Source organism: Sphaerodactylus townsendi, linkage group LG17 (genome assembly GCF_021028975.2).
Source record: "Sphaerodactylus townsendi isolate TG3544 linkage group LG17, MPM_Stown_v2.3, whole genome shotgun sequence".
Classification (NCBI taxonomy): Eukaryota; Metazoa; Chordata; class Lepidosauria; order Squamata; family Sphaerodactylidae; genus Sphaerodactylus; species Sphaerodactylus townsendi.
Window position 1 is genome coordinate 8270049 of NC_059441.1, and position 26392 is coordinate 8296440.

Here is a 26392-nt window from a genome sequence, read left to right on the forward strand (position 1 = left end):
AGGTATCCCTGGGAATTCACAAAGAGGTCTCAATGAAGGAATGAAGCACAAAAGATTCATGGAAGATGTTAAACAGAAAGGAATGGAAGAGGTGGAAATGAATCTTTCTTGCCTTGTTCAGGGAATGGATAACGTGGGCTTTCTGGAGCAAGCATAGGTTGAATTGGTTGGCTGCGCGTTCGTCCTCTTTTATTAACAACATGACTTCAGTCTTGGCCGAGCTCAGTGGCAAGATAGAATGTCTGTCTTGGGGGCTCCTAAAGAATTTAGTTGTATGCCTTAATCTTCATTCTTTTCTTGAACATTTCCCCTTGAAAGACATTTATACTAATCGGAACTGGAAGAATCCAGCTTACCACATGTAGGTGCTTTGGAAAAATCAAAACGTGGGGGAATGCAGAATACTGGGATTGCTCATCACTGATCTTTAGCACGCATTTTAATGTAACTTATGAATTATGCCGGATTATGTGTGTATTATGATGACTGAGGCTGAGATTAAGCTTGGGAGAGCCACTCTTACCTCACCTCAATTTCGGGTTCTTTTCCCTCCTATTAAACTCCAGACCAGATGATTTCTCAAAGATTTATTGTAAAAGTTCAAAACAAAGAAATAAAACATAAATGCGTTTAGAGAAATTGACCAGCTGAATGCTTCTTGTGGATCTCTTGGGAACTCCAGTCAAGAGGTGCTTCTCTTAGCTTAGCCCAGGGGTAGGGAACCTGCGGCTCAAGAGCCGCATGCGGCTCTTCTTAAGTTCTTGCATCCGTGCTCCACGGTGCCGAAACCGCCATGCCCCATCCTGTACCGCTCTGCAGGCAGCAGGGCAGGGCGCACTAACTGCCTCCACGGCGGCTGGGTTAGTTGCGCCGCTGGCTTCTCTCGCTTCGCCCCATTGAGCCGGGCGGTGCTTTCCAGCGCCTGCCAAGGCCGTCAAGCTGCGGCTTCATCCTTGCCACCCACCCTGCAGGTAGTGTATGGCGAGCGCATCCATGCGCTTCTCAGAATGAGCGGAGTAAAAGGTAAAAAAAACCCAATATATACAGTGTTATCTTTATTTTAAATATCAAAAATTATTTGCGGCTCCAAGTGTTTCTTTTCCCGTGGAAAACGGGTCCAAATGGCTCTTTGAGTGTTAAAGGTTCCCTACCCCTGGCTTAGCCCATGATAGAGTCACCTAGGCTTTGTTCCCTCACTCTCCAAGAAAACTTTTCCCGCTCGCCATGAGGTTTCCAAAACCTTTGAAGTTTCATGCTAGCACCTCTGCATAGTTTCCTGCCCCCCCTCCAGGAGATCAAAAGGCAAAGATGCTTTTCACAGTCATATGTGACTTCCCTTTACTGTAGCGATAGCATCTTCCATGGCATGTATGTATACACTTCCATAGGTTGTAGTGCAGTTAACGAAGCAGGCGGAAAAGAAGACCTTTCCTCTGCACACGCTGATAGTGCTGCAGCTGGGAACCGAAGGCAAAATGAAGACGCACGCCATGTCTGCCACGGTGTACCTGAAGAAAATCACCATGAAGTGCCTCGAGTTTACAGGTGAGTCATGCTTAACGTAACACTTGGTGACACGGTGTCGCAGAGGAGATAAAAACGACGTCTTCGTGTCAGAGCATTTGCCTGCGGCCACTTTACTAGCAAAGGTGTGATGAGCGAGTGGATTTTTTAAAAAGGCAAAGCGAGTTATTTGTTAAAACACATTTCAGCCTTTCTTCCCTTGTTGTTCAAGTGGCTTACGGTAAATAAGGTTAAATAAAGAAAAATCTTTGGAAAGGTTTTGAAGAATGCTGCCACAGGAGGTGGTGATGGCCACTAACCTGGATAGCTTTAAAAGGGGCTTGGACAGATTTATGGAGAAGTCGATTTATGGCTACCAATCTTGATCCTCTTTGATCTGAGATTGCAAATGCCTTAACAGACCAGGTGCTCTGGAGCAACAGCCGCAGAAGGCCATTGCTTTCACATCCTGCCTGTGAGCTCCCAATGGTACCTGGTGGGCCACTGCGAGTAGCAGAGAGCTGGACTAGATGGACTCTGGTCTGATCCAGCTGGCTTGTTCTTATGTCCTTATGTTCTTAATGGTAGTTCGTCTAACGCACAGGTGTCAAACTTGCGGCCCTCCAGATGTTCATGGACTACAATTCCCATCAGCCCTTGCCAGTGTAGCCAATGCTCATGTTGGGAGGGACTGATGGGAATTGTAGTTCATGAACATCTGGAGGGCCACGAGTGTTATTTTGTTTTTACCCATTCTGGTTGTATGTTCTCTTTCAATTGTATGCTCCAGTGAATACAGTGATACAAGTGACCTGGAGTTGTATAAAAGCGTACACTGACTTTTCTCCACAGACTCCAAAGGAGAGCCACTGAATATCATTAATTCTTCAGCGGAGGCTGACGGGCATCTTCTAAAGATGGAATATATAAAGGTTCGATGTTTTCCTTTGCTAAAAATCATTGTGGGATCTCCAAATTGTAGTCACAAGGCTAAAGTTTTGCAGAATCAAAACGAAATAAAGCCTGTGATTTGATTAAATTGGACATTAGCTTCTACCTGTAATAACACTAATGGAAGAATTGCCTTTGACTGGCCATAGATGGGTGTTTTTGTGAGTGTTTTTGTGAGTGGGTGTTTGGGCTCGGTTGCAAACGGAATATTAGTCTTCAGTCTGTGTCCTCAAGAGACCAGACTGTGATCTGGGTTTCTCTGAAAGCAACTCGCGATCTTCGCAATGTGCGCAAAACAAAACCCACACACCGAAAAGATTTTCCCTCACTGCTTCCTCCTCTCATCTATGGAGTTCCTGATCACTTGTTTGGTGCTTTGTGGGGAACTGTGTTTTGATGCTACAACGCTTGCTGTGGGCACAGAAGAAGTCCTGCCCAAAGGGTTGGAATATATTCTGCTCTGATTTACCGTATATTCTCATGTATAAGTCAAATTTTTCAGCACATTTTTAATGCTGAAAAAGCTCCCCTTGACTTATATGCGGGTCATTAAAATTTTTTGTGTGTTTTTACTTTGCCGGCCAGCAGGGGGAGCAGCTTTTATGCTAGCGGCACCTAAATTTCAGGGTACCCTCAGAACACACTCCTGATGATACCAGCCAAGTTTGGTAAAGTTTGGTTCAGTGGGTCCAAAGTTATGGACCCCCAAATGAGGTGCCCCCATTTCCCATTGTTTTCAATGGGAGCTATTAGTAGATGGGGCTACCCTTTTGAGGGTCCATAACTTTGTACCCTCTGAACCAAACTTCACCAAACCTGGCTGGTCTCATCAGGAGAGTCTCCTTATGATACCAGCCAGGTTTGGTGAAGTTTGGGTCAGGGGATCCAACGTTATTGACCCCCAAAGGGGATGCCCCCATCCCCCATTGTTTACAATGGAAGCTAATAGTAGATTTTCCATTTCTGATAATATCCCTCTTAAAATCTAAGTTGGGTTACATTTGGACATACAGATGATGATGAGGAATCCAGTTTTGGAGGATTTTAACTCTTGTGCTTTAGCTTGGTTGCTGGTTGAGCTAAGGTTTTTGTACTTTTAAAGTTATTGTTGATACCATATTGTTCTTGTTGGCCCTCTTTTCCACTAACAGAGCCAGTTTACTGTTTTTCTTTGAAATAAATATTCAAAAACATTTAACCTACTGATGCCTCAATTGATGTAATTTTATTGGCATCTATTTTTATTTTTGAAATTTACCAGCAGCTGCTGCATTTCCCACCCTCGACTTATACGCCAATACGTTTTCCCAGTTTTTTGTGGTAAAATTAGGTGCCTCGACTTATATGCGGGTTGACTTATACGCGAGTATATACGGTACTTATATGGGCTGAAGCAGTTTGAAACCTCATTTCTTTGCACAGGCAGATGAAGGCGGACCACACTTTGCAACACTTTACAGAAGCACAAAGCAAGCACTAAACGTAAGTATATTTTTTTACTTCCAGCACAGTGGTCGTTTGCCGCAAACTCTCGCCATGGCGTTAGCGTGTATCAGATTTCCCTTATCGCGAAATGGTGACCAGAACCAGAAACCTTTGGGCTGCGCCTCTGATGTCGGCTCGTTTGCTCCTTAGGTGTCCTTTTCGTCTCTAGACCTCCTCCTGCACATGGAGGCTTTGCTTTCCATCATGGATTTTGTCACGAACAGCGTGGCGTCAAGCGGTCCCGCGGCTGCCCAAAAGGGAACGGAAATGAAACTGCCATTAGAAGAGCCCAGAACTGCTGGTGGGAAACCAGGTATTGCGGCGGACCAGTGGTGGGATCCAAATATTTTAGTAACAGGTTCCCATGGTGGTGGGATTCAAACTGTGGCGTAGCGCCAATGGGGCTGGGCGGGGCACGACGGGGGCGTGGCCGGGCATTCTGGGGGTGGGGTATTCCTGGGCGGGGCTGTGGCAGGGACGCAGCCGCTGCGCCGGTCCTTGGGCGGGAAACGAATGCACGCAGGCGCAGGCTGCCACACCCGCCAGTGCACCCCCTGCTAGACTGCTTCAAGTTCTGCGCGCTACTGCTGAGAGGAGGGGCGTAACTAAGCCAAAAATCACGTGGCAAAATCACCAATTAGTAACCCCCTCTCGGCACACACTAATAATTAATAACCTACTCTCGGGAACCTGTGAGAACCTGCTGGATCCCAACTCTGCGGCGGACGAATATCGTCTGATAAGGTGGAGGGAAAAGGTGCTGTCGTTTCCGAGGGCGGCTGCGTTGGTCTGCAACAGAAAAACTGGATTCAAGCCCAGTAGCAACTTAGAGACCAGCAAGATTGTCAGAGTTTGAGCCAGCGTGGCGTATAGTGTTTAGGAGCAGCAGTAGCATAGTGGCTAAGAGCAGTGGCTAAGAGCAGGTGCATTCTGATCTGGAGGAACCGGGTTTGATTCCCAGCTCTGCCGCCCGAGCTGTGGAGGCTTATCTGGGGATCTCAGATTAGCCTGTGCACTCCCACACACGCCAGCTGGGTGACCTTGGGCTAGTCACAGCTTCTCGGAGCTCTCTCAGCCCCACCCCCCTCACAGGGTGTTTGTTGTGAGGGGGGAAGGGCAAGGAGATTGTCAGCCCCTTTGAGTCTCCTACAGGAGAGAAAGGGGGGATATAAATCCAAACTCCTCCTCCTCCTCCTCCTCCTCCTCCTCCTCTTCTTCTTCTTCTTCTTCTTCTTCTTCTTCTTCTTCTTCTTCTTCTTCTTCTTCTTCTTCTTCTTCTTCTTCTTCTTCTTCTGAGCAGGTGGATTCTAATCTGGAGAACCGGGTTTGATTCCCCACTCTTCCACAGGAGTGGCAGAGGCTTATCTGGTGAACCAGATGTGTTTCCGCACTCCTACATTCCTGCCGGGTGATCTTGGGTTAGTCACAGTTCTCTCAGAATTCTCTCAGCCCCACCTGCCTCACAAGGTGTCTGTCATGGGGAGAGGAAGGGAAAGGAGCTTGTTGAGTCTCCTTGCAGGAGAGAAAACGTGGGGTATAAATCCAAACTCTTCTTCTTTTGAGAGTCAAAGGTGCCTTCATCAGAAGTCTGCTTGTGCAAGTGTCGTCTCACACTTGACAGGGCTGCTGGGGCAGGGGAGACCAGAGGGGTGAAGCTCAGAGAGCTCGGCTGTCATGCCATGTTCAGGAGGCCAAACTAACGTTCCCCTCTGAAAACGGCAAAGGTGATGCATGTGACGCTGACTCTCTTGCCTCAATCCCTGACAGCTCCTCCCCCCGCCGCCCGAGACGACGTGTGCGACTTGATGCTCACCGCCAACTTGAATGCCTTCAATGTTTTGGTCTGCGATCAGAAGAGCGACATTGCTGATATACGAATTCAAGGTAAACATAGCTGAGGAGCGTCTGCCAGGGGAAGAGGCTCATCGGCTGCAGTGCCAAAATCGCCCTTCTAGGCCCCTCCGCTCATCGGAGGCGGACCTACTGGTGATCCCTGGCCCCAAGGCGATCCGGCTGGCCTCTACAAGGGCCAGGGCCTTTACGGCTCTGGCCCCTACCTGGTGGAACAGGCTTCCAGGTGAGATCAGGGCCCTGGAGGACTTACAAAGTTTCCGCAGGGCCTGTAAAACGGACCTGTTCCGCCAGGCGTTTGGCCAGCCGGGATGATGTCAACTCCGCCATAAGAACATCTGGCCTCCTGTGGGTATATAAAAGGGGGAGGGAGGGGTTGAAGCCATCTGTCGTCTTGCTATTTTATGTATTATTTTATGTAAACTATATATTATGATGTTTTAAATTGTTTTATTATTGATGGACACTGCCCTGAGCCTTTGGGGAGGGCAGTATATAAGTATAATAAATGAATGAATGAATGAATGAATGAATGAATGAATGAATGAATGAATGAATGAATAAATAAGTAAATAAGTAAGTAAGTAAGTAAGTAAGTAAGTAAGTAAGTAAGGCTCTGCCCTTACATCAGCCAGGTTAGCAGAGGACAGCCTGGCAAGACAAGGGCAGCTGAGGGTTACAAAATGGACGCTGCCTTGATTTGGAGAAACAGGATTTCTAAAGCAGTCATAGAACCATAGAGTTGGAAGAAACCCCCAAGGACCATCCAGTCCAACCCCCTGCCATGCAGGAACACACAATCAAAGCACTCCTGACCATCCAGCCTCTCTTTAAAAAGGAGAGTCCACCACCCTCCGAGGTCGTGCATTCCACTGCCGAACGGCCCTGACTGTCAGGAAGTTTTTCCTGATGTTTAGGTGGAATCTCTTTTCCTTCACCTGGAACCCTGGTTCTAGTCTCTGGAGCTGCAGAAAACTAGCTTGCTCCCTCCTCACCAACATGACCCCCAAGTTATTAGAGACCCATTAGTAGTCTCCCCGGTAGGTTACTTGTGCAAGTAACGTGGGAGTGAGCTGTGAAGTTGCTTCCTTTGTACGTGGGCCAGTGCCGAGTAGCTGCCTTGGGACTCCCGACGTGCATCGATCCAGCCACAGAGACAGGGCACTGCCTCTTCCTTTCGCCACTGTTGTAGGAGGAAGTGTTTCCCGGCTAATTCCTGGGCCACAAGACCTCAAGCAGCACGAGGATGCAGGAATCTTAAAGCAATCCTGATTTGTCCCCCGACCCTTCTCCCAAACACTTGAAACATACCACCCTTTCCACTTGGTGCATATGTGTGGGTGTGTTAACTCAGGTATGGAGGTGTGTTAAGTCAGGTGTGATGCATATGTGTGGGTGTGTTAACTCAGGTATGGAGGTGTGTTAACTCAGGTATGGAGGTGTGTTAACTCAGGTGTGATGCATATGTGTGGGTGTGTTAACTCAGGTGTGATGCATATGTGTGGGTGTGTTAACTCAGGCATGGAGGTGTGTTAACTCAGGCATGTGAGGTGCAAGCTAACTCAGGTGTGATGGGTGTGTTAACTCAGGTATGGAGGTGTGATAACTCAGGTATGGAGGTGTGTTAAGTCAGGTGTGATGCATATGTGTGGGTGTGTTAACTCAGGTATGGAGGTGTGTTAACTCAGGTATGGAGGTGTGTTAACTCAGGTGTGATGCATATGTGTGGGTGTGTTAACTCAGGTATGGAGGTGTGATAACTCAGGTATGGAGGTGTGTTAAGTCAGGTGTGAGGCATATGTGTGGGTGTGTTAACTCAGGCATGGAGGTGTGTTAACTCAGGTATGGAGGTGTGTTAAGTCAAGTGTGATGCATATGTGTGGGTGTGTTAACTCAGGTATGGAGGTGTGATAACTCAGGTATGGAGGTGTGTTAAGTCAGGTGTGATGCATATGTGTGGGTGTGTTAACTCAGGCATGGAGGTGTGTTAACTCAGGTATGGAGGTGTGTTAACTCAGATATGTGTGTGTTAATTCAGGTATGGAGGCCTCTGTTTCTGCCAAGACCAAGGAGACCAATGTTTTTGCCAGGCTCCGGGACATCGTAGTAACCAACGTTGATCCAGAGACCGTTCATAAAAAGGTGACTATGAGACTGCGAGGTCTGAGCTGTGAGGGGCACGTGCCTCAGTCATAGTTTGAGAACTAAGAGCAGGGGCTTATATTGGACATGAAGAGCTCAGCGGCACTCGTTTCTTTGTGCCTGGTCTTTTTGCGCCAGTGTAGAGAAGCGGAGGGGCTGAATATGGGGGGGGGGCTTGGGGGACGGGCGGGCGGGCGGGAGGCTCTTAGTGGTGCTTGAGGTGGGAAGAGGCCGAAGAGTGAGAAATGCAAAGAACAGAAGTAACCCGACCCTTCCTTGTACCGAAACAGAGAGCTGATTTTGCACTTTAAATGTAGTCGTACAAAACCTGTTTCAACCAAGACATCTTCCACTTAAGGCCAGGAAAAAAGTCCTCTTCGGTATTAGATCACCCCTCAGGTTTGACCTTGCCGGACGTCAAACTGAGCGAGTCACAGGTGGCCCCGAATGCTTCCAAGTGACTCCAGACTGCTTTCTTCCAGACACCGAAGTGTGGCTTAGGGCCATTTGAGCAGCGCACCATTGATAATGCTGCGATGCTTGCATACTTTGTAGATACGTTCTAATTGTGAGCGCTCCCTGATTTATTTAGATTCTCTCTGATTTATTTAGATTACGCTACTTGCTGGACAATCCTGATCCTTCTCTCTGTATGATAGTGGCAGACTTTCTTCTGGAAATTAATCAGTTTTTTTACTATTGTTGTACTGTTGTCTATGCCAATAAAGGCTTGCTGCTACTGTTTTTTTAATTGTGAGCGCAGGCGTAATTTCCAGTGCGCCCCACTTTTCGTAGGGACTTGCACGTTGAAACGCTTCCGGGTGGCGAGCGGCACAATCGGGCAGAGTAACTTTTGTGAAAAATAAACAGCCGGGTGACAGTCACCCGTGTGGTTTTTGCAGGCGGTCTCCATTGTGGGAGGCGAAGTCTTCCGGTTTGCAATGTCCCTCTACCCCGAGGCTACGGAGGGGGAAGCTTATATGGACATGTCCAAGGTGGATGGAAACATGTCGCTGAAGGTGGGCTGCATCCAGATCGTTTACCTGCATAACTTCTTCATGTCGCTACTGGTAAGGGACGGTCGTATTTTTCTGGTGTGTTTTCCTCTTTAAAATGTGATTGGAAAAGTCTCCCGGAGGAGGCCATGCGGCAGGCCTGATCAGGATTGCACCCTGGTGGCATTTTCAAATGGCTTTATAATGGTGGTGGCATCCTCGTGGTGCAGCGGTTAAGAGCAGGGGCATAAGTCCCAAGCACATGCAGAAAAGGTATTTCTTACCTTCTACCCTGTAACTTTCCCAAGTAAGGCACTGGCCATCTCCCTGGGAAAAGTAAAAAAAAAAAGCTTTGCTTGGGGACAAAGAGACGGGAAAGTCTGTCAGTCCCAAAAGTGAATGGCTTTTCCTTCAGTAGGACAGACCTTGCAAAGATCGACAATGGAGCAGCAGTGGCGTAGTGGTTAAGAGCAGGTGCACTCTAATCTGGAGGAACCGGGTTTGATTCCCCGCTCTGCCGCCTGAGCTGTGGAAGCTTATCTGATGAACCAGATTAGCTTACGCACTCCAACACATGACCTTGGGTTCCCCCCCTTCACTTTGAAATCATGCCCGGGAACTGCAGGACAGCTGCTTACCTAAACATCTTGCTCGACCCTAAGTCTAGGTGGTTATTCACCAGAGCAAGAACAAACACATTCCCTCTTACATTCTCCTCGAAGAGATTCATGGCATGTTCACGGAAAAAGCGTACATGTCCATATTGCTCAACCTCTGAGGAATCTTTGGAGCATGTTCTATTAGTCTGCCCAAAATTCATAGATCTCAGACCTAGTTTGTTTTTTTCAACACCGGCTTACTTGTGCCCTCCATATTCCAAATTGAATCGCCTCCTGAACAATGAGGATCCAACAAGGACAACAAGGATGATTGAGGGACTGGAGCACCTTCCCTATGAGGAGAAGCTGCAGCGTTTGGGACGCTTTAGTTTGGAGAGGCTGAGGGGGGTTTATGATTGAAGTCTATAAAATTATGCAGGGGGTAGAAAATGTGGACAGAGAGAAATGTTTCTCTCTTTCTCACCATACTAGAACCAGGGGGCATCCATTGAAAATGCTGGGGGGAAGAATTAGGACTAATAAAAGGAAACACTTCTTCACACAACGTGTGATTGGTGTTTGGAATATGCTGCCACAGGAGGTGGTGATGGCCACTCACCTGGATAGCTTTAAAAGGGGCTTGGACAGATTTATGGAGGAGAAGTCGATTTATGGCTACCAATCTTGATCCTCTTTGATCTGAGATTGCAAATGCCTTAGCAGACCAGGTGATCGGGAGCAGCAGCCGCAGAAGGCCATTGCTTTCACCTCCTGCAGGTGAGCTCCCAAAGGCACCTGGTGGGCCACTGCGAGTAGCAGAGAGCTGGACTAGATGGACTCTGGTCTGATCCAGCTGGCTTGTTCTTATGTTCTTATGATCCCAGGCAGTTGAAAATGGTGGCCAAGTTCCTGCTTGATATTGTGAAATAAGTTTCTGGCTCTCCCTTTATTTACTTATTTTCTTGAAGTTTGTACTGTATGAACTATGAGCAGTTGTTTTACCCCGTCAGACTCTGGATCATACTACTGCACAGTTTTATCTGTATTTTCTCTTGATGCCTAATAAAGGTCTTTGAATACTATTCACATGACCTTGGGCTAGTCACCGTTCTTCAGAGATCTCTCAGCACCACCTACCAGGGAAAGGGAAACGAGCTTGCAAGCCCCTTTGAGTCTCCTTACAGGAGAGAAAGGGGGGATATAAATCCAACTCTTCTTCTTTTTCTCATGGGCGGCTGTAAGGATGCTGTGCTGTCTAGCTTGGCCCACGGTGGCCAGCTAGATAAGGGACCCTGTACGCAGGCCACAGAAACCAATCTCCCACTCTGTTGTGGCCTTCAGAGGGTTACTGCCTTGTAACCATGACGGGTCTGTTAACAGCTGCTAACAGGCACGTCCTCTGTGGGTGTGTCCAGTCCCCTTTTAAAGCCAGCCGAGCTGTTGGACACCTCTGGATCCTGAGGCGGAGAATGCCACAGGCTAATGACGCTTGGAATGAAGTCCTCCGTTTTGTGTGTCCTGATCGGGAGTGCCCATAGACTTCCTTAGGAGCCTGCTGAGGAACGTCATTCAGTGGCATAAAAAGGGGGTGGGATAAACTGAATAAGAGAAGAGTTCAGCCCTGGGCTCTCTGTTAGCCCCCGTAAGGCTGTCCTTATCTTTAGAACATAAGAACAAGCCAGCTGGATCAGACCAGAGTCCATCTAGTCCAGCACTCGGCTACTCGCAGTGGCCCACCAGGTGCCTTGGGGAGCTCACCTGCAGGATGTGAAAGCAATGGCCTTCTGCGGCTGCTGCTGCTCTCGAGCACCTGGACTGTTAAGGCATTTGCAATCTCAGATCAAAGAGGATCAAGATTGGGAGCCATAGATCGACTTCTCCTCCATCAATCTGTCCAAGCCCCTTTTAAAGCTATCCAGGTGAGTGGCCATCACCACATCCTGTGGCAGCATATTCCAAACACCAATCACACGTTGCGTGAAGAAGTGTTTCCTTTGATTAGTCCTAATTCTTCCCCCCAGCATTTTCAATGAATGCCCCCTGGTTCTAGTATTGTGAGAAAGAGAGAAAAATGTCTCTCTGCCAACATTTTCTACCCCATGCATAATTTTATAGACTTCAATCATCTCCCCTCTCAGCCGTCTCCAAACTAAAGAGTCCCAAATCTTTACCCTCTTCCCCCCCCCCCCCACCAGTGGCTGCAAATTTTGCCGTGCCGACTTTTGGCCTGTGCAATTAATTATGCCTCCCACAGAACTTCTTAAACCACTTCCAAGCGGCCAAAGAAGCCCTCAGCGCGGCCACGGCCCAAGCGGCAGAAAAGGCTGCGTCCAGCATGAAGGACTTCGCTCAGAAGAGCTTCCGCCTCTGCATGGACATCAACTTGAAAGCCCCGGTGATCGTCGTCCCTCAGTCGTCCGTCTCTCACGATGTCTTGGTGGCAGACCTCGGCTTAATCACGGTGAAGAATGAATTTAAGCTGGTCTCTGGAGGGGAGTCTCCTCTCCCCCCGGTGATTGACAAAATGGACGTGCAGCTGACTCAGCTGAAGATCTCAAGGTAGAAGCGTTTTGTTCACTTCCTGCTTTATCTATATACTTTTGTTCCAGCCTTTTTCCCCCGTGGGGAACCAGAGCGACTTACAGCATTCCTCTCTGCTTTTCGCCTTCTATTATTACTGATTTTATGCTGATTATGTTGTGTGATTGTTGTTGTTTTGTACTGTTTATATTATTGTTGTTCGCAACTCTGAGCCCTGCGGCCGTGGGCGGGCTATAAACAGAAAAGTAAAATAAAATAATAAATAAATAAATTTTATCCTCACAACAACCCTTTAAGGTAGGACATGACTGGCCCAAAGGCCAGTAGTGGGGTCTCCCGTGGGCTGCCAAAAACCTGGGTCTCTCGTGGCCTGCCAAAAAGGCAGACATGTTGATCCTAGATCAGATCAAGCCTGAATCACTGGGCCGTCCTCCCAAGTGGATCTCTTTATATCCTGTAATGTTTCTACTTGTATTCTGCAGGACAGTAATAGCCGGCGGTTCTCAGCCAGATGTTGAAATTTTGCAGCCTGTAAATCTGCTGGTGTCGGTCCAGAGAAATCTCGCCGCTGCTTGGTATTCAAAAATCCCAGGGATTGCGATCAAAGGCGATTTAAAGAGTATGCAGGTAACACATCTTGCTCTCTGTCTGTCTTCCAAGTAGAGGTAAACACAGTGCCGGAAAGCCTCTCTATTTAAATCGTCGTTTGGGGCGTGATGGATAATCGGCCCAGTCGCTACTTGCACACGTAACGGCTCTTTAATGATTTTAGGAATTCGTTTTGCAAGCGAGACCATCTCCACAGTGAGGGCTGCTTTGCTGAAGATTCTGTGCTTGAGGTGGATCCAGTCCTAGCTGCTCTTATATATGTCCAACACAGGTCTGACACCAGTTGTGTTAGAGCCGGGAGCAGATCTTGTGGCTGAAGTTGCCCTTTTCCTCGTTGCTGAGAAGGCAGGAATTTTTGCCTCGCATAGAATCATAGGCCCCTTCTGCGCACGCAAAATAATGCGTTTTCAAACCACTTTCACAACTGTTTGCAGGTGGATTTTGCTATTCCACACAGCTTCAAAGAGCACTGAAAGCAGTTTGAAAGTGCATTATTCTGCATGTGCGGAATGAGCCATAGAGTTGGAAGATCCCCCCAATGGCCATCAAGTCCAACCCCCTGCAATGCAGGAACACACAATTAAAGCACTCCTGACATTTCGGTTGCTCTCCTCTGGACCCGTTCCAGCTTGTCAATATATATATATGTCACTTGGCTCTTGCAAAAAATCAAAACCAGGCAGGCCACCTGCTCCTGTGTTTTGAGCAGACTCACCTTGGAGAGGTTGTATGTGGGAGGATTTTCCAAACTCTCCTCCCTTTCAATTTGAGGAGAGCATCGAACGGCTGTGCCGTGTCAGTCGAGGGGGATTGTAGAAGTGGTGCTTTTTCGCTCTTGTAAAAACGCACTTCCTGGGTACCAGTGATGGGTCTGGATTCTTCGCAGATCGCCCTCAGTCAAGATGACTTAACCCTGCTGATGAAAATTTTGCTGGAAAATCTGGGTGAAGCCGCTGCACGCTCGAGCGTCCCGCAGCCGACCACGCCAGCGGGTCAGATGTTGAAAAAAGACAAAGTCGAGGCTGAAGGTGGTGTTTGTGAAGGTCTGTTCTTTTCCCAAAGCTGGGCTGGTTAAAACATTTGTCTGTTCTCTTAAGCACAGTATTGTGTTCAACTTCCTTATGAGGAGAGGCTGCAGGGTTTGGGGCTCTTTAGTTTGGAGAGGAGACGTCTGAGGGGGGAGATGATTGAAGTCTATAAAATTATGCATGGGGTAGAAAATGTTGGCAGAGAGACATTTTTCTCTCTTTCTCACAATACTAGAACTAGGGGGCATCCATTGAAAATGCTGGGGGAAAGAATTAGGACTAATAAAAGGAAACACTTCTTCACACAATGTGTGATTGGTGTTTGGAATATGCTGCCGCAGGAGGGGGTGATGGCCACTCACCTGGATAGCTTGAAAAAGGGCTTGGACAGATTTATGGAGGAGAAGTCGATCTATGGCTCCCAATCTTGATCCTCCTTGATCTGAGGTTGCAAATGCCTGAGCAAACCAGGTGCTCGGGAGCAGCAGCAGCAGCAGAAGGCCCTTGCTTTCACCTCCTGCCTGTGAGCTCCCAAAGGCACCTGGTGGGCCCCTGCGAGTAGCAGAGTGCTGGACTAGATGGACTCTGGTCTGATCCAGCAGGCTCTTTCTTATGTTCTTAACTCATTTGATGACAACAGGTTTGGCAGCTAAATTATTCAAAGGCAGGCTCTAGTCAGATACCACAAACAAAGCACAGTTTTAGTTGCAGCTTCGGTGGACATTTTTCATCTTATGCCCAGTGACTGGTAGTTTGAAGTGTGTCGTTTCGTTCTAAATTTTCAGATACCTCCATCGCTTTAGGACAGAGAACTCCTAGCGAGTTGCAGGCTACAGAAACCACGGCCGTTACGTTTGATTTCGACTTTGAAGCACTTTCTGTCGTACTCTACAATATTGACGACAACCAGGTTTGTAAATCCTTGTGAGGGGGGGAAATTGCTTGGCTTTTGCTCAGCTGAACAGAGAATGAAGAAAAACCAACTAGTAACCTCAGGTCTTGGAGATGGCTGTAGTGTGGTTTTATATTTACTGGGGACTGAACTAAGGTTACTTCCTGATTTTGGTTTTCACTACTAGTTACAGTTTTGAGATTGCAGGGTTACCATCTTACGAGATGAGTTTCTTCATGGAGTTTTTTCTGTTTGTTTTGCAAACATTTTAAACATCCTCAAGACAAAGGTCAACTATTGGATAGAGAGTTCTCTACCCTTGAAAATCTTAGCCAAGAAAACGTGGCTCCCCCCCCTGTATTTTCTCTCTCCCCATTTTGGACCCGGGGCCACTTGGCACACTACCTGCATTGGCTTGGCAAACCCTGCTCAAAGGAGAGCCATGATGCTTTCGCCAGGTTTACATCATTATGCCTTCTTCGCTTGTTATATGGCAGATTTAATAAGCCAAGAAAAAAGCGGCTAAACATTGTGCCCGATCTTAACGATGGCTCAGTTGAATCTCTGGCCCACCAATTACTACACTGTCTCAGATTCAAGGGAGAATTAAGATCCAAGTATGTAGATCTTGCTCCTTTCCGTTTGGCACCCCATCTACGGTGCACTTTAGTTAGATTACACTACTTGTTGGACAACCCTGGTCCTTCTCTCTGTACATGATAGGTGGCAGACTTTCTCCTGGAAATTACTAAACGCCAGTAGATTTCCTTCGACCCAACATTTATTTCCTGTATTGTATATGCTTTTAGTTCGTTTTTTTATTATTGTTGTACTGTTGTCTATGCCAATAAAGTGCTTCGCTGGAAATTAAAAAAAAATCCTCAGGACAAAGGTCAACTATTGATAGAGAGTTCTCTACCCTAATCACCGCGAGCCAAGAAAACGCGGCTCCCCCCCCTGTATTTTTTCTCCCCATTTGAACGGGGCCACTTGGCACACTACCTGCATTGCTTAATAAACCCTGCTCAAAGGAGAGCCATGATGCTCGCCAGGTTTAATGTTATGCCTTCTTCCTTGTTACATGGCAGATTTAATAAGCAAGAAAAGGCTAAACATTGTGCCCGTGTAACGATGGCTCAGTTGAATCTCTGGCCCACCAATTACTACACTGTCTCAGATTCAAGGAAATTAGATCCAAGTATGTGAATCTTACTCCTTTCCATTTACCCCATCTCCCCGATTTAATTAGATTACACTACTTGTTGGACAACCCTGGTCCTTCTCTCTGTATGATAGTGGCAGACTTTCTCCTGGAAATTACTAAACGCCAGTAGATTTCCTTCGACCCAACATTTATTTCCTGTATTGTATATGCTTTTTAATTCGTTTTTATTATTGTTGTTCTGTTGTCTATGCCAATAAAGGCTTGCTAAATTAAAAAAAAAAATCCTCAGGACTTGTAGGGATTTTTCTCTGGCCAAAATCTCTTGACCCCTTCAGGGTGTTCTCAGAAACTTAATCCGGCTGTTTTCTATCTCCCCTTAATTGTTACTCATATGTTCTCAACTTTTGAAGGGGAAAGGGGCGGGGGGGAAACAATTTGTTCAGAATATTGTCGAAGGCTTTCACGGCCGGAATCACTTGGGTGCTGTGTGGTTTCCGGGCTGTATGGCCGTGTTCTAGCAGCATTCTCTCCTGACGTTTCGCCTGCATCTGTGGCTGGCATCTTCAGAGGATCTCTGAAGATGCCAGCCACAGGCTAGCGCTTTTGTCTGGTCTGTCCCTTGCTCTGAAGCTCCTTTCGTATTCAGCTCGGATTCAGATGTGTCGAGAAACCGAGAAAGATTGAAGGCTTTCTAAACCAAGCACTTCTGGCTCCCTATTCAAGGAACAGGAAGCAAAGGAACTTGCATGTTTGTTTGTTTGTTTGTTTGTTTGTTTGTTTGTTTGTTTGTTTGTTTGTTTGTTTGTTTGTTTATTAAATTTATAGGCATATCATCCCGAGAAGAGTCTTCAAATTTGTTGACTCCTATTCTGACTGTTTCCACCAGCAGATTGATACAACGTAAAAGTTAACCCATTAAAACTCTGCAGCAATTAATAACAATAAATAGAATTAAAAGGCGACAAGATTGTGTAGAACTGCATACTGCGTATGCACGAGCCCGATCTAAAAGGCCAAGAAGAAAAAAAAAAAAGAAAAGAAAGAAGGGGAGGAGATAGGCGGGGCCCAAGATGGAATTAGAGATTGTAGCAAGATCGTCCAGACGACGCTTTGATTTCCAGTTCAATGGGGAGGCCGGTGGAATGCGGCGGCCCTCAAAGCCCGGTGGAATAGCTCTGTCTTACAGGCCCTGCGGAACTTCGCCAGTCCCGCTTGAAAAAAAAGCGGACAGCTGGAAGGTAGAGCATTCCGCGGGCGAAACTCTAATGAAGGCTGGCCATTTATAGTTCTTTTCAGAGTGGTTTTGTGTCGCGTGCAAAGTGCAGCGCAAGGCAAGGCGTGTGCAAAAGGCAGGTGGCGCCTTTTCACCTGATGGCCATTCCCCCTCTATTTTGTAGAAATCCACGCTTTCGCTCCACAATAAGAGTTTGCGCCTCGGAGAACTCAGGCTGCACCTGATGAACTCGGCAGGGAAAATGTTTTCAGATGGCTCGATGGATGTTAACATGACGCTGAAAAAATGTACGCTGGATGATCTCAGAGAAGGGATTCAGAGAGCGACCTCCAGGTTAGCTCTTTTCCCTATGCAATTAAAAACATGCCCTTGGAAACAATGTCAAATTCTAAAAAAAAAAATTATTACTAGCAATGTTGCAGATCTGTGGCCAGGTTAGTCTTCGAAGAGTTGGATTTATATCCTCCCCTTTCTCTCCCCTAAGGAGACTCAAAGGGGCTTACAATCTCCTTTCCCTTCCCCCTTTCACAACAAACAGCCTGTGAGGTGGGTCGGTCTCCGAAGAACTGTGACTAGGCACATGTTGCAGTGCACAAGCTAATCTGGTTCACCAGATAAGCCTCCACAGCTCAAGCGGCAGAGCGGGGAATCAAACCCGGTTCTCCGGATTAGAGTGCCCCTGCTCTTAACCGCTACACCACGCTGGCTCTCTTTGTCTTTCATAACAAAATAATTTGATCAGTGACAAGCGTCACCATTCTCTTTGGACCAGCGTCAAAGAGTTGCCTGCAGATCGCAATCTTTGCGGGCTGCTTCTTTAGAGATTCTCCAGTATATGTGAAACGTGAGCCCATTTATAGATCCTGTTGGCTGATTTTACCCTTGACCCATTTTGTGTACCTGACCGTGGATTTCACTCCTCGCCCCCCAGGATGATAGATAAGAAAGATGACCAAAGTGGCAACGTGATGATTGAAATCAACTACAAGCAGGACAAAAGCGGGAGCAACGTGGTGGCCGTCTTGGATAAGCTCTACTTATGTGCCAGCGTGGAGTTCCTGCTGACCGTAGCAGAATTCTTCGTCAAGTCGGTGCCAGCGGCCTCCTCTGAAGGGGCCGCCCAGATCCAGTTGAAGCACGCGACCCCCGGGCGACCTCGGCCCGAAAAAGGTCAGCCCAGAGGTGCCCGGCTTAGCGAACCTCCCTAAACCGGCCTGCTGTAATCCTGGCGCTTAAGTAATGGGAACTATAAGACTGGTCCCCATCCAGTGCAGAATTAGTCATACTTAATCCTCCTGTTCATTTCAGTTTAAGCCTACACTGGGGCTGCAGCCAAGATGCGCTAGGTGGTAATCTGGAATATTAACACCCTTTGATAGGGACTTCAATCAAAATCTGGGGAAGGGTTAGAAAGCAATTTGTAATCTGGAGGGGTGGTTGTTTGTTAGTTATGGAAAGGAGCCTAGGAGATCCTTGGGCTCCTGCGCCGTCTTCCTCCTGCCTGGTTGGATAATTAAAATACTTCCCTGGCGAACGAGGGCTTGTTTTCAAACTGTGAACTACAGCTTGTGCTCTGCTCTCTTAGAATGGGGGTTAAGCCAGAGTTTGGAGTACTGCTTTTGTTGGGGTGCACGCAAACCACACTCATGTTAAGAACATAAGAACATAAGAACGAGCCTGCTGGATCAGACCATCTAGTCCAGCACTCTGCTACTCGCAGTGGCCCACCAGGTGCCTTTGGGAGCTCACAGGCAGGATGTGAAAGTAAGGGCCTTATGTTTGATGTTTTGATGTTAGCAGAGGTGGGATCCAGCAGGTTCTCACAGGTTCCCAAGAGTAGGTTGGCCAGCACTCTGCTACGAGAGGGGGGTTACTAATGCGATTTCGCCAATGCAGCATTTTGGCCCAGCCAGGCTGCCTCCTCTCAGCAGTAGCGCGCAGAACTGGAAGCAGTCTAGCAGGAGGTGCACCAGCGTGCATGGCAGCCTGCTCCTAAGTGCATGGCAGCCTGCTCCTGCGGTATCAGACCATGCTCTCAGCTTCCAGGACCTCCACAAGAGCGGCTGGGCGGCCCCGCCACAGCCCCCGCCCCAGGAATGCCCCGCCTGAATGCCCGCCACCCTGGCACGCCCGTGCGTGCCCCTCGCCCAGGTGCCTCTCATGGCTTACGCTCACAGGCAGGGTTTGAATCCCACCACCATGGGAACCTGTTACTAAAATTTTTGGATCCCACCACTGGCTGTAATGACGGTGTTTGCTGCAGAAGTGGACATGTTTTATTGTTGAACAAGGGAAAAGCGACGTGTACGCCCAGGAATTCTATAACTCTGCCCTGTGTTTTGTTGCAGTGTGCTGTTTTAGATTAAAGTTGCCCTCTTCAGGCAAAAACGGTCTGCCTTTATAATTGGGACAGTTTCAGGTTTGGAAATGAGAGCAAAGATTTATGCATCATCTGGAAAACCAGTGTTGTGCATCTCAAACCCCAGTCTCAAAACCCTGAAACATTCTTTTGTACTATTCCGGCTGGTGCAGATTTTAATTCTTTTGTTGTTGTTGTTTTTTGCAAATGGACGGCAATAAAACACGTTAACTTTTACAGACGGGGCTCTGCGGACCGGAATGACGATGAAAGCGTTCATCACCGACCCAGAAATTGTCTTCGTGGCCAACTTGACCAAAGCGGATGCTCCAGCTCTGGCGGCTTCCTTCCAGGGCAGCTTCTTCTTGTCGGCGGACCCTCAGACTCAAGACGTGTCTGCAGAAGTGAAGGCCCTCAAGGTGCTGGCCTGCCCTTTCCTCCGAACAAAGGCGGAGAAGAACGTGACAACCGTAAGCCCTTTTGGTGCACCTTGACACGCATTTACAAGTAGTACAAAGACCGAGGGGGCGTCCATTGAAAATGCTGGGGGGAAGAATTAGGACGAATAAAAGGAAACACTTCTTCACGCAACGCGTGATCGGTGTTTGGAATATGCTGCCACAGGAGGTGGTGATGATGGCCACTGGATGGGATTAAAAGGGGCTTTTAGTAAGGGGCTGGACAGATTTATGGAGGTGGGAGTCAAACTGTGGCGTGGCTACCAACCTTGATCCTCCTTGATCTCAGATTGCTAATGCTTTAGCAGACCAGGTGCTCGGGAGCAGCAGGCACTTGCATGCAGCAGCAGCAGAAGGCCATTGCTTTCACCTCCTGCACGTGAGCTCCCAAAGGCACCTGGTGGGCCACTGCGAGTAGCAGAGTGCTGGACTAGATGGACTCTGGTCTGATCCAGCAGGCTATTTCTTATGTTCTCATAAGGGGCTTGGACAGATTTATGGAGGATAAGTCGATCTATGGCTGCCAATCTTGATCCTCCTTGATCTGAGATTGCAAAGGCCTGAGCAGACCAGATGTAGCAGCAGCAGAAGGCCATTGCTTTCACATCCTGCAGGTGAGCTCCCAAAGGCACCTGGTGGGCCACTGCGAGTAGCAGAGTGCTGGACTATGTGGACTCTGGTCTGATCCAGCAAGGCTCGTTCTTATGTTCTTACTCTAGAGCTAGAGGGTGTGATTTGCAAGGCATTTATTTTCTGTTCTCTAGATGCCCCTTTTATTTCTGTCACTCCTCCTTCCCGGCTTTTTGTTTTAAATTGCCCCACTTCCCCCTCGCACTTGGTTTCCACCGTGAGCATGGCTCTGCCCCCTGCGGCAGCCATTTTGAGGTTGGCTCCACCTCCTGTGACATCCATTTAATAGGCATTCTCATCACCCTGTGTGAGAATTCTAAAAGTTCCCTCAAGCTGAATAAAACTGGGGCCTCCTACTACAGGCAAAATCTTTCTTACTTTCTTGAAAGGAAACCTTTTTCTTAATGTTATTAAGCAGTATGATGACAGCGTGTTTTCTGTTTTTAAAGCATGGGTATTTTTACACTTTCTTCTTCTTCTGCTTGCTAAGGTCCTGCAGCCGTGTTCTCTGAAAGCTGTATTACATACTTCCAAAGTGCAGAAAGTGTCTGTAACCATGGACAGATTTATCGTAAAGGTCAGTAAACGTTTTTGCGGCGTTAAGACTGTAAGGTTCTTTTTTCCCCCTCCTGTCATTCCATAAAATCCCATCACATTGATTGCAGGTAATCTTGTTATAGAATCATAGAGTTAGAAGAGACCCCCCCAGGGCCATAAAGTCCTACCCCCTGCCATGCAGGAACACACAGCCAAAGCACTCCCGACATATGTTCATCCAGCCTCTGTTTAAAAGCCTCCAAAGGAGACTCCACAACTCTCCAAGGCAGTGAATTCCACTGTCCAACAGCCCTTACTGTCAGGAAGTTCTTCCTAATTTCCACGCAGTGCGGCTGGTTGGTTGGTTAGCTGCTTTAAGACATGCCTATTTGCCAAAGTTGCAACGTTAGAACCCATCTCGACTTGCTGAGATTGTTATTCTGCGAGGGGCGGACTGCAGGGGGAGGATCCTTCTGCTTCCCAGCCCCACCAAGTTCGGTCTCAGTCCCTCCATTTTATTTTATTTGTCGCTTCATTTGACATGCTACCAATTATGGTTATTATGGTTTAAATTTCTGGGCGTTATGATTAAAGAGGACCTGACCTGGGGCGTACAGACTGCTGCGGTAGTTAAGAAGGCCCAGCAAAGACTGTACTATCTGAGACTTTTAAGGAAACAACAACTGGATGGAAAACTCCTGGTGTCCTTTTACCGCTGTGCTATAGAGAGTGTCTTGACCTACTGCATCTGTGTATGGTTCTCCAGTTGCACAGTGGCGGATAGGAAGGCGCTCCAAAGGGTGATCACTACTGCACAGAGGATTATCGGCTGCCCTCTCCCCTCCTTGGAAGAACCCTATAATTCCCGAAGCCTAAAGAAAGCCCAAAATATTCTGAGTGACCCGTCTCATCCAGCACACTCTCTTTTTGAACTGTTACCAACTGGCAGACGATACAGGTCTATAAAAACGAGGACAAAGAGGCTTAGAGACAGCTTCTACTCTAGAGCTGTGGCTATGCTGAACTCCGCGGCTTCATGCTGATATGTTTGGGGCTGTGTAGGGATGGGTGGAGGAAGGGGAAAGTGAGGATGGGGTATGAGTCTGGAATTGTGTGCATCGAGGAATGCTGCTGTAAATTTCGTTGTGCGTGCACAATGACAATAAAATGCTTATGCTTATGCTTATTAGCCTTCACCCATGGTTCTGGTGTTGAACGTTTATGTATTTTTATTGAATGATTTTATAATGTTAATGGTTTTTAATGGCATTAGTGTTTTACGTGCGCTGCCCGGAGGACCCTGGTCAGGTTGATAGGCAGCATAAAAACGTTTAAAATAAATAAACGTTGCATGTTTGCAAGTACTGGGCTTGTTGGACGATTCCTTGCTTAGCCGCTGGCGCGTAATAAAGCCACACTTTCTACACGCGAGCTGTGAATGATGGGTTTTTTGTGTTGTGCATGTGCACATTTTAAAGGAACTGATTCCAGGTTTTGCTTCTTCTGAAGGTGACCCCCATCATTCTCAATACCGTTATCACAATCATGGGTGCCATGAAACCCAAGCCGAAGGAGGAAGAACCCGGAACAGTGGCTTGCCACGCAGGGAACCTTTGGGACGCGAGGTCCATCGACCAGTTCCACTCGTGGTTTCTCGGCGTCGACGTAGCCACAGAAGCCACCGAGTCGTTCCAAGACAGCGAACAGGTTGCAAAAGAAGAGACCTTCGACCTGCAGGTGAAGTCTGTCCAGATCACCTTGGAGTGTGGCTTGGGGCATCGTACCGTTCCCCTCCTGTTGGTGGAGTCCACGCTGGCAGGAAAGGCGAGGAACTGGTCTTCCGTGATGACTGCCCGAGCTGACGTCACGTTGGAGGTACCTACGCAGAACTGAAAGGGGTTGGGAGTAAACCGTCGTCCCTTCTGAGTCGCCCCGTTCTTGGGTCAGGGGCGACGGCTTGAAAATCACCCTCGATCTCCACCGATTCCAACATCCGCGTTTAATGTCGCATCCTAGGTTCACTACTACAATGAAACTTACGCCGTTTGGGAGCCCCTCATCGAGCGGGTTGAGAAGGGAAGCCGGCAGTGGAACTTAAAGTTAAAAGTAAGCAAATATTACGTAATGGGGGGGGGGGGGGTTGACCATTTCGTCACCAGCAGGGGGAAAGCACCAGACCTTGGTCTGTCCATGGCCATGAGCTCCGCTCTGATTGGCCGCAGCTCTCCAGGGTCTCGGGCCGAGGGATTTCAACTCACCTACTGCCTCATCGTTTCAAATGAAAGTGATAACGCCGGGGATCGAACCTGGGGCCTTCCTCATTCAAGGCAGATGTCCTACCAATGTGCTCCTTGCCCATGCTTCTAAGAATGGCAGTAGTTGCTTAGAGCAGGCGTCAGTTGTCCAGGCAAGACAGTGTTGGGCCCTTGTGTCTTCTCTCTCTTACTGTTGGTTCCAAGATTAAAAACCTTGGAATGGTTTTGTAGTGAATTCCAAACTGAGGCCCTCTCATAAGCTGTGGTTTTGCTTCCGGCCAGCTGTGACAGGCTGCCCAGAAACCAGCTACCTGGCAGGGCCGGGCAGGCCTTAGTTATTTTATTTATTTATTTATTAAATTTCTATACCACCCAATCCCCGAAGGGCTCCGGGCGGTGTACAACATAAAATTCAAACAGTATTGGACAAGGAGCAAATCGTACGACACAATAAACAATTACATAGGCTCCATCCAATAACTAACCAATAAAACATCCTAAAACATCATATAAAACAGGGGTTAATAATTAATAGATAAATAAACAAGAGGCGTCCAAAAACCCATTTAAAACCTACCCCAAGAAGGAGGGACGGCGGGCCCCTCAATATGAGGGGCACCCTGATGTAATAGCGCAAAAGCAGAGAGCAGAGAGGGGGCACACCACATCAGAAACTGGACACTCCAAAGGCCCGGTGGAACAACACGGTCTTACAGGCCCTGCGGAATTCCCCAAGATCCCGCAGGGCCCGGACAGCTGGAGGAAATGTGTTCCACCAAGCTGGGGCCAGAGCTGTAAAGGTCCTGGCCCGTGTGGAGGTCAGCCGCATCATAGAGGGGCCGGGGACCACCAGCAGATTGGCCTCTGCTGAACGCAGGGGCCGAGTAGGGACGTATGGGGTAATACGGTCCCGAAGGTACGAGGGTCCCAGGCCATGTAATGCCTTAAAGGTCAAAACCCACACCTTGAAAATGATTCGGAATTCAACCAGAAGCCAATGCAGCTGGTGCAACACAGGTTGAATATGCTCTCGGAAGGTGCCCCCTGTGAGCAAGCGTGCCGCCGCATATTGGACCAGTTTTAATTTCCGGATCAAGCGCAAGGGAAGGCCTGCAAGCTTCATCACCTGGTGCAGAAAAGGGCAGGGGCAGCAGGGTGGCCTCTAGCCCAGGCCAGCTTTTGTGGTTTGGCCGAGGGAAGTTCAAAGGATGGGGAAGCACCAAGCCAGCCTGATTGGGAGAACGACTCTCTAGGCCCAGGTGTGTTGAGCCCGGGCAGGGACTGAGGAAAAGAGGGCAGAGCTTAAGTCTGAAGCTGGGGCTATGAAAAGGAGAGGAAGGGGAAATGGAGGAGGCTGACTAGAGAAGGAGGAGGCAGGTTAGGTAGGGGAAGGGCTCGTGGTCCTTCCCCTACCTAATTCCTGGTGACCCCGAGATGAATGATAAATAAAGCAACCTGCATCAGAAACCGTGATTGGGCTTGTGATCTCAACACCATGTGGACTCCAGGTCTGATGTCCCCCTGCCCCCAGAGAGCACTGAAACCAACAGCCAGGGTTGCCAAGGCACGGTTCAGTCCGTTGTGGAATTCTGGACTGTAGAAACCGCCTGTCTAAAGTGGAAACGATCAGCCCGCATGCCCATAACTGGAGCAGGGGTCAGCAGAGGGCCGTGGAGGATAACGCCTAACGCCTTGTTGCTCTTCCTTTTAGATGAAGACAAACGCCGTGCAGGATAAAAGTTTGTTGCCGGGAGATGACTTCATTGTGATTCCTGAACCGCAAACGTCCATCAGCATATCTTCCAAGGACATCATGAACATCACCATATCCAAATGCTGCCTGGCTGTCTTAAATAATCTAGCCAAGGTAAGTAGAGAAAAAAACGACTCTGCCTTGTGATAGATCCTTTTCCCACCAACCCAGGAAGCAGATTGTCTTCTAGGCACGTAGTCTGGTTTTTCTGCCTCGTTTTCCCCAATTTGTGTAAAAAGCTGCTGAGCACCAGCCAATTCCGAGCGTGCTGAGAAGGAGTGGATTTTGTGACGGAATAACGGCTGACAGGAGGGTGTTGAATCAATCTGCTTACATTCGTGCCACACACACAACAGACTCAAAAAACATTTTCCCGGTTTTGATAGACAAGAATCTTTCCCCTGAGAGCCATGGATAATTTTTTGTTTGTTTTCAAACTGCACCAGCCTTTGGAGTGTCCAGTCGCTGAGGCCCCCCCCCCCTTACTCACTTATTTTTACCATTCTATTTCTGTGTACATCTATGCTACCCTCCTAGAGAGGAGTCTGGCCGTTCCCTCCTTTTGGGGAGGCTTTTTAATAAATTGGGTTATGGGACGCCTGTTATTATTGTATTGACCACTGTTTTAACAGATTTTAATGGATTTTAGTAAATGTAACAATTGTTTATGTGGTCACTATTGTGATCCTTTGTTATACACTGTATATATGTTGACGTTGTTGTGCACCGCCCAGAGCCCCTTGGGGATGGGGCGGTCTACAAATCCAAATAATAAATAAATAAATAAATAAATAAAATCATTTGGAAGAGGGGCATAAGTTCTGCACCCCGGGCGAACCTGCCTTGAAACAGTGGTACGGAATCCCGGTTAAAGTGTGCGAACCGTGGTCAGCTTTAACCCGAGTTAGCGTTGGCGCTGGCACGACTGTTAACCACGTTTAGACTGGGTGTGAAAAGTTCACGGGAGGAACAGAAAGGGTTGGCGAGCGGACGATGCGCGCGGTTCGGCATTTTCGTCTTCACGAGCCCATTTTTCACGACGGGTCTCTGCGGCGTTTCTCTCCGAGAGTGATATCCCCAGACAAATGAATCAGATAGTGCTGTCTGAAAGCATATTGCTGTGTTACCATCACAGGGAGTCTGTGTGATTTCCCAAGTGGGTGGAGCAGAGGAAGATAAAAGTCTTTTTCTGTAATAACAACTGATTTATTTTGTGTTGTGAGCGGAACATAGGAATGTGGCAAGTCTGAATACTTTCCACTGTGACTGGCAGTAGCTCTCCGGGTTCCTAGGCACAGAGGATGTCTTGCTATCCGAGATCCCTTTGCATAGAGATGCCTGTGATTAAATCTGCCAACATCTGTCTGCCACAAAGCGCCCGTCATCATTTGGAATCTTCAAAAGC

At 48.0% G+C, this 26392-nt stretch overlaps 1 protein-coding gene across 1 annotated transcript in view; it reads left to right on the top strand.

Annotated features, from left to right (window-relative positions):
* The window catches only part of VPS13C (vacuolar protein sorting 13 homolog C), a 110442-nt gene that overhangs the window by 39246 nt on the left and 44804 nt on the right, over positions 1–26392 (top strand). The window contains 18 exon segments of the mRNA XM_048519710.1: positions 1389–1545; positions 2356–2435; positions 3877–3936; positions 4090–4252; positions 5707–5823; positions 7829–7932; positions 8835–9002; positions 11781–12085; positions 12550–12694; positions 13563–13719; positions 14490–14614; positions 17159–17328; positions 17927–18165; positions 19595–19824; positions 20933–21019; positions 22489–22854; positions 22996–23085; positions 24946–25101. Of these exon segments, the coding sequence (XP_048375667.1) occupies positions 1389–1545; positions 2356–2435; positions 3877–3936; positions 4090–4252; positions 5707–5823; positions 7829–7932; positions 8835–9002; positions 11781–12085; positions 12550–12694; positions 13563–13719; positions 14490–14614; positions 17159–17328; positions 17927–18165; positions 19595–19824; positions 20933–21019; positions 22489–22854; positions 22996–23085; positions 24946–25101 (2919 nt within the window).